The sequence below is a fragment of the Apis dorsata genome, unplaced genomic scaffold, assembly GCF_000469605.1.
Source record: "Apis dorsata unplaced genomic scaffold, Apis dorsata 1.3 scaffold_989, whole genome shotgun sequence".
In the NCBI taxonomy this organism is placed as follows: domain Eukaryota; kingdom Metazoa; phylum Arthropoda; class Insecta; order Hymenoptera; family Apidae; genus Apis; species Apis dorsata.
In genome coordinates this window covers 265,379-273,854 of record NW_006264092.1, presented here as the reverse complement: position 1 = coordinate 273,854, position 8,476 = coordinate 265,379, and the positions used below count along the sequence as shown (strand labels likewise).

Sequence of the window (8,476 nt, the reverse complement as noted above, 5' to 3'; positions counted from 1 at the left end):
TGTCTATGAGATCGAGATTTCTTTTTTTTTTTTTTTTCGTAGACGAGATGATGCGACATCTATCCTTTAAGTGTTCGTATTTGATTCTTATCAAAGAAGGATTAAATAAGGGATGTGATTTTAAAATTTCTTGATTATTTAGAAAGAATGTAATATTGAACTATTGTTCGAACACTTAAGAGATGGATTTAATTGAACTTTGTTCAAATTATAATTTGTGAAGAATTCAAGAGAGATAAATAATTAAATAGTAATTAAGAATATAAATTTTTAGGAATTTTTTACGATATTAGATTTATCAGTGGTATTATTCAGTTTTAAGAGCGTATAATAATTTTTACTTACCAATTGAATTTGAAATAAACAGATTCGTTTTACGAATTATTGAACTTATTAAATTATGAAACGAATTTTCGTTCAATTCCTTTTTTTTTTTTTTTTAAGAAAATTGACTATATCTTACAGAAAACGACAGCCAAGAATTCTTTCGTCTCGATATATTTGTTCAGAGTGTCACGATCGATCTCTTCAATACTCTCGTCCGTCTTCTGCTTCACCATCCAATCGAGCACTTCGCTCTCGTCTAGCAGATTACCTAAGTTATCACAAGGTTGTTCGATATACTATCATCTCTTTCGTACGAGATAGTTAATCGAAATGTTTCAAAAAAAGAAAAAAGAAGAAAAAAAAACTAATAAATTTCTAGACTCTATTTATTTCAAAGATCTGGAATGGCTGATTTGGAGATTTCTAGATGCACAAGGAAACTTACCCTTTTACAAATTATGTCATAGTTCAACGATCAATGATCAGAGATATCAAAAAGAAAATGTTCATGGATAAATCATATATCGCTCTATTTACGTAAGAATTTCTTTCTTAAATTTTAAAAATTAAAAAATTATTTAAGCGATTTCTTTTTTTCATCTGCCATTTAAAAAATTTATGAAGGATAATACGTTGAAAATCCTCGGTCGACTATTTGTAGCAAGAGTATCGTGATATGTGTTTCGATTCGAGAGTTTTATCATGAGTGTCTCTGACAAGCTAATGAACAGAAACAAACGGGAAAAAATACACGAGAAATACAAAACATCAGAATGAAACGAAATATCAGTTCCATTCAGTTTAATTCGAACGTTCACGAGTCGTATACAACTTTCATTTTTATGGATTTAACTTTCATTTAATGGAGATAAAAATCTGTTTCTAGCTAGTCTGGATGAATTACAAGGGCAAGGACGCTATATCTACCATTAGCAATAACGGGCGAAGCAAAATACAAAAGGATACTAATTGGTACTAGGAAATATATTTATTATCGAGTTTTATTATCGTACATGTTGCTCTTATGCGATTAACGAGGATGCCGTACGGCAGAAATTTGCGCAAACGTTTAACGAGCATTAAAATAATTCCATGCCTGATAATCGCGATCACAGATGCAGTGCGATTATTAAATTTATTATATCCTTATTATACGAATAGACATTTAATAAATAATCAATCGATGCAATTTTATCATTACATTAATTCGAATTATTTTATATTTTGCATTTACAAAATTCAATTATTAAGTTTTGATCAATGATTACCGAATTAATCGTTTAATTATCGCGCTAGAGAATCGGTGATCGCGACAAAAGTACAGTGTCCACGCGAAATTTATCTTTGTATCAACGTAGATTTTGTACAAATTATCATCGGCATTTAATTGATTTTCGGTCGAAAACAACAATGAGTACAGAAATCAACAAATAATAAGATAATTGTATAAATAAATAAATAAATAAATAAATAAGGTGAGCGTTTTCCATCCGATTTTCCTCTGCCTGGCTTTCATCCAGGGAGAAGAAAGAACAAGAATTCTCGATGTTTCGTACTCCATATCTTTTTTTTTTCTTTTTTTATGGAGGGATTCTTCGTTAACTATTTATCCTTTTTTTTTTTTTGATTTTGATATATGTTTAGTGCTCGCTTGTGCGGCCCAATAAGCGATTAAGCGATTAGTAATAGCTGGTGTAACAAGAAACGCACGTGTTCCTCGACGTTTTATAGTTGAGGAATTTCAAAAGAGGGTATGTTTATGTCGCAGCCACGATCAGTAAATAGGAAAGAAAGGGGAAGAATAGCGTGATCGATATATCATATCATTTTATCCGAAAAAATGATCCGAAACGATCATAAAATCGAAGATACGTATGTACAAAGTCGAGATGTTGTGCCGCGTGTAAGTGTAAATTATAATTATATAAATGTAAAACTATCATACACAAGAGAAAAAGAAGGAAAAAGAATGATGGAGAGAAAAAAGGGTTCACGAATCAAAAGATAGAAATAATTCTCTAAATCGGCAGAATCACAATCTGCCACAATTCGCATAGGCGCAGAATCTGAAACGAGATAAATAATTATAATCCTCGAGTCTCTGGAATGAGATCAAGAAAAATAGCAGTCGTTTATTTAGGATCAATGTACGATCGCCATTGGATACCAAATTTGCTATGTCGCTCGCATTGCACTTGACATAAACATACTCTTGAGAGATCTGCAGATTGATTAAATAATTATAATAATTAAGAATCTGTTTCAACCCTGGAATTGAATTACGAGGATAGTGATATGCGTGATGATCAAATATATATATATATATATATATATATTTTTTGATCGACGATAAATAAGCGAGGTATTCCAGGATTAAAACCAACGTAAGTGAAAATTAATTAATTCAACGAAAATACATACGTCGCTACAACCTATACCGCGAACTCTAGGTAGAACACTACGGAACGTTCGAAAAATATTTCTCCAAAAAAAAAAAAAAGAAAAAAGAAAAAAAGAAAAAAAGAAAAAAAGAAAGAAAGAAAGAAATACTTCTTCTAAAAGAAAGTCCTACCCCGTTCTATCGTGAACGTTACCGACCAAAAATGCAAATGGAATAGCGGTATCTTGTCGTCGCGACAATTAACAATAAAACAACGATACGCAAAATTAATTAATGGCAGGAAGATCAAAATGGATATACCGGTCTGTTTGCGGCGGCCATCTTTGATCAATTGCATTCATTTCGATTCACGCGCATGTAAGGCTTTTTTTTGCACGAGAAATGCATGTGGATTTATTATTATTATTATTATTATTTTTTTCTGATTTTTCATTTTTTAAGTAGTAGTAAAAATCGTTTTAGTAGTAGAGTGAGCAAGTCTTATGTTTCTCGAAAATGAAAAGCAATGTGCAGTTTGTTGTTCATTTTTCTTTTTAATGTTTTAACAATACTTATTGTGTGAATCAAACGTGACGCGTAATGATGATATTTAGATTCGCTGATCTATTTGCAGATTTTTTTTTTTTCCTTTCTCATGAAAGCTCCGACAAGAACGATTGTTTTGCGGTGAATGCTTGGGTAAATACACTTATATGAAAAATAAATATTGGGAGGATTACAGAAAATGTTAAATGAGGGATGCAAGACGCATGATTCCTCTATGATCGATGTCGATCATGAATTCTTGATGAAATTTGAAATATTTATTCGTGACGATGAACGTGGAGGAGATAAATGATTACATCGATGATGATAATGTTTCGAGATATCGATGACGAATCAAAAAAATGACGATAACAAGTTTGTTCAGAAAGAACGAAATTTTTCTTTCTTTTTTTTTTTTACGATCTTTTCTTCTTCAACGTTTCTCCCTCTCTTCTTCGTCAGTCTATCTAAAATCGATAGACGATGGACGATTCCTGCTCTCTTCTACTCGATTCTCCTTCCTCATTATCATCTTCTTGCCTTAGACACATCGGTTTTCTCTCTCTCTCTCTCTCACTTTGATCCATTTCGTCCTCCACCTCGTGCTTCCTTCTCCTCGTTCTTTAGATTTTCATGATGTACGGAAGCCCGGCCATAACTGCAACAGGCCACAACCCCGACCCAACTCTCAGTGAGACGTAGAAAAATTGTATTCTCACGATCCTTTCTCATCGCGGAATTTTTTTTATTACTTTTACTTTTATTTTATTTTTTTCGTTTCATTTTCATTCTAAATTAGATACATTCTTCGTTCCCATAATTATACGTGTATATATATATGTATATATATATTTTTTATTCTTTTTTTTTTAATTTTTGTCTCTTCGGAGTCGACGAATATATATATACGCCTATGATATAGTTTTGTGAGTCGCGTCGTAAGCAACCTTTTTTGTTTTAAATTATCACGAATTTTCGATCGACGATTACAAGGTTCTTGGACAGACATACACAATGTAATAGGAAACAGGAAAGGATCTGATAAACATATCTGTGACGGAGCTATAAAGAAAAATAATCTCTTACGTGTCGAAATATCTAATCGAACAAATCCTCTTTAATTTAATTCGATTCATTTTTAAAAATTAAAACTTGTTAAAAAAAAAAGGAATAAATCTCCAATTAAAAGAAGAATTAAGAAATTATAGCTCCGTCGCGTTTGAATCGTTTTAATAGTTACGTATCTATTATATATCCGGTACGCGGACGCTCTAGAATATTTACAAGATGGCCGATCGAACATGTGTTAGAGATTCTCGCGGAATTGTTATCCCGACGATTCGAGGAATCCGAGGAGCCAGCCCACCGGCTTTCCTAGGCACGTTTCTTGGATCGTCTTGCTCGTCCAGAACTTGCGGCTCGTGATTCTCTTCATGGACCGCGCGACACACCTGCATCCGAGATACGAAGACGTTTCGTCAGCCGGCCCTTTTCTCACTTAACGTTTCTTTCCAGCCCCCGTCTTCATACAGTCACTTCGTTTCTATATCTAACTATGTCCTCCTTATATTGCCGATCAAATCACTGCCCACATAACACATGGACATTGATTTTCTTTTATTACGTTCATGATACTTGAATATCAAACAGAGATAAAAAGATGATCACTGGGCGGCCAAATCGATCGAACAAAAGTGATATTTTCGATCATTTCGTGCACATATATGGTCCTTTCATCTTGATGTAATTAATTGTAAAATTACTATTGTCAAAAGCCATTTTTATAATAGATAAGTAAAATAAATAATAGATATATAAATAATTCTCTGCGATCTTTTTTTCTTTTTATAATTGCATAAAAATATATTTTTGATAAAGTATTACACGAATTATTTTATTTTTATTTATGTATATGAATTAAATGAAAATTAGAAGAAGATGTTAAAAATCTATTATGATAGATATAAAATATTTGATATGTAGGCCATAAATCTTTTTTACTTTATATATAGATAAATGTATTGAAATAAAACAAAGAACATCTTACAAGCAACCTTCCAAAAATAATTTTGTAACCTCTTATTTTGCAATTTACAGATTGGAAATCCATAACTTAAAGATTTCAATACTTCACTTTTGCTCGATCAAGTTACATAATATTTCTCTTCGTCATATTTTATATTATATTATGTTAATGGTTAAAATTCTAAATTTTACAGATGTCAATGAAATGATGAAAACACTTAAATGATCTCTTTGCGTAATGAGATGTTTCATGTACAATAATTTCGATCGATAACAAAAATCCCTACCCTATTTTTGATGATCGACTAAAAGAAATTATATATTAATATCACGCTTAATCAGACCTACGTTCTTTCCGTCATCTTTTCATCTCTGCACACTAAAATACACGTTTCTCTTTCTTCTAATTCTTCCTCGTTTAATTATTCTTCAACATTACCATCCTTGCCCGAATAGATCTTCCATGAGATACTTAATCTTCGTCTTGAGATACTTAATCTGATCCTGGTCGTGTATGGGGGCAGTGATTTAATCCCGCGATAATCACAGCCAGTCAAGATATTTACCGCTTCCGAAGAATCCTTTCTTGGCCTTCTGGTCACTTGATTTGCTAACCCCAATCGTCGCCATTTTTCTGCTTTCCTTCGCGGTGAGTTTGTTAATCGGCTTCAGACCGGGCAATCCCAGCTTTTCGGACCTCTCATGAGCTTTGCCCTTGTCCTTGACCGCCGGATTGATTTTCGTGGCCTTGGCGATCTTGGTGCCGTGGGCGACTTTGGCAGGACAGCACTGGTAGGGCTCATAGGAGGGAATCTTGGGTTTCGCGCTTTTACCTCCCATGCCGATGTAGAAACAGCCGTCGCCTGCAGTAAGCAAATCATACAACGAGTCAGATATAGAGAGTTTCCAGACAAAGATGTATGGCAGAAAGAAAGACAGAAAGAGAGAAAGAAAGAAAAGAGACATAGAGAGAAAGAAAGAGAGAGAGAAAAAAAAAGAGTTGGTCAGAAAAAATTGGCTAGCCTAAGGCTGAGTGATTTGTTCCTTCACGAGTCAATGAGGATAGGGTAGATTTGATGAAAAAAAAAAGAAAAAAAATAAAAAAAAAAAGAAGAAACAATTTAGAGAGGAGTGTGAAAGGTAACAAAGAGAAACAGATAGAAGATGAAGAGATGAAGATATTGATAAAAAAAAAAGATGTGAAGAAAAACAGATAGAGATAGACATTGAGAAGATTGATTCGATTGACTCGTGAGATTTTGACGTTAACTAGTGCAGAGAGAACGTGTCACTTCAATCCCAATTGCGTAGCAAAAGCCAAACGTGCATGTTTCTCATTGAGGAGAATATCTCGCGGCGAGTCGACGACTCTTTTACGTCATTTTGGCGTGGACCAGCCTCCACTTAAATTTTCATCAAGAAAAAAGAAAATAAAGTTAAAAATAGAAGTAAAATTGATTGCTGTATTTTTCAATTTCTACATTTTATTTACGTTTTAATGGCAATGAGACGTATAGTTAAATATATTTTTTTTTTCAAACTTTTTTATACAATTTACACGCTAATGAATCGAAGTGCTTTGAAATTTGTTGAAATCACGCGAACAATGGAATTGTTGGCATGTTTCATTGTGATATTAATTGCGAGATATTCCGAACGAACCCCTCCCGTGTTATCTCCCCGCTTTATCAAGCGGAAGCCAGTCCGATTTTCTTCGACTCGGAGCTCGCTGCAGACGACAGCTGTCAACTACAACAGGAACCATCGGCTCGCTTTGGAGAAATTGTTATTATTTCTTATGTTGGGTAGTAAAAGTGCGATCGAGGTCTTCTGGAGCTACGGTACCACTATTTGAATAACAATAATTTTACTTACCTAAAGAGAAAAAAAGAGAGAGAAAATAAAACAAATAAAAAATAACTAAAGCTTAGCGACAAACGTATATAATCTAATAAATGCACGAATTAGATACGATCAATTTTCAAAATGGCGATTGTATTTGGTCACGTAGCTCCATTGACGAAGGAAAATGTCATAAGGCTGGCATGCACGAGGGTAATTCAAAAATTTTAAAAAGTGGAGAATAAAAAAAAAAGGGACAAAAAAGGAGTCAAATTGAGTGAGTTAAGGAATAAAAAAGAAGAATAAAAAAAAAAAATAACAAAAAATAATTTTAATTTTCATGCAGGTACGCCCTACGGCCACCACCTCGACCGTAAACGGCGAGTGGACGGCCATGTTTCATTCAAGATTACTTGTTATATCCGAATCGTTTTACTGATAATATAAAATACACATATATTTCTACGTTTTGTTTTCTGCAGGGATATCATTTCATAGCATTATTGCTTTCTATTTTATGTTTTTTTTTTTTTTATAATATCGCGCAATACAAAGCCCGTCACACTTCGATCTCTCACGTGAAATCCTCTTCGGCCTCCTTGGTTGTCGTTGGACCTTTACCTTTGTCCAGGATATTCTTCAGGGCTTTGTTCAATTTCTCATTTTTTTCTTCATTGTCGTCATCATCGTCATCATCATCATCATCATCATCATCATCATCATCATCATTATTATCATTGTCATCATCATCGTCGTCATTGTCTTCGTCATTGTCGTCATCATCGTCGTCTTCGTCATCATCGTCTTCGTCTTCATCGTCATCATCATCATCATCATCATCATCATCGTCATCGTTATCATCATCATCATCATCATCATCATCATCATTATCATTACCTGCGTATTAACAGGGTCATCGATAACATTCTTCGCGACCGGAAATGAGAGCGTGTACCTACGTTTTTTGTGATCGATACGGCCTCTCGGTCCAAGGGGTGCATGCATTTTAGAATGGATCACATTATTTATGTATATCACAACGAACACGTACGAATTTGTTAACGATATTGTTTCCTGTATAAACGATTGCAACATATTGTTACATATATTTGGTAGCATCTGGAAAAAGATGTTGCGTGTTCGCGTGTATTTTTTTGAATGTGTGCATTCATCGAAATTTTTCTAATTTTTCTGCTTGCACTGTTTCGTCGCCAGTGATCACAAGATTTTGTAAAAAGAAAGGAAAAAGTACAAAAACAAATAACAGACAGTTCTTCCTTTGAATTAATAAAATCTTTACTTACGATCTCTAATTCATTTAATTAAAAATCTTCAAACCAAGAGCTGTCTTCTAGT

At 33.6% G+C, this 8,476-nt stretch overlaps 1 protein-coding gene and 1 long non-coding RNA gene across 2 annotated transcripts in view; one reads left to right on the top strand and one right to left on the bottom strand.

The window, feature by feature from the left end:
* The window catches only part of LOC102673535, a 42,463-nt gene that overhangs the window by 6,530 nt on the left and 27,457 nt on the right, over positions 1–8,476 (bottom strand). The window contains exon 16 of the mRNA XM_031514385.1: positions 459–595. Coding sequence (XP_031370245.1) covers positions 459–595 — 137 coding nt within the window. The remainder of the gene's footprint in view (positions 1–458; positions 596–8,476) is intronic.
* The window catches only part of LOC102673436, a 27,561-nt gene continuing 22,331 nt past the window's right edge, over positions 3,247–8,476 (top strand). Inside the window, exon 1 of the long non-coding RNA XR_422825.2 lies at positions 3,247–4,339. This is a non-coding gene — a long non-coding RNA (uncharacterized LOC102673436). The remainder of the gene's footprint in view (positions 4,340–8,476) is intronic.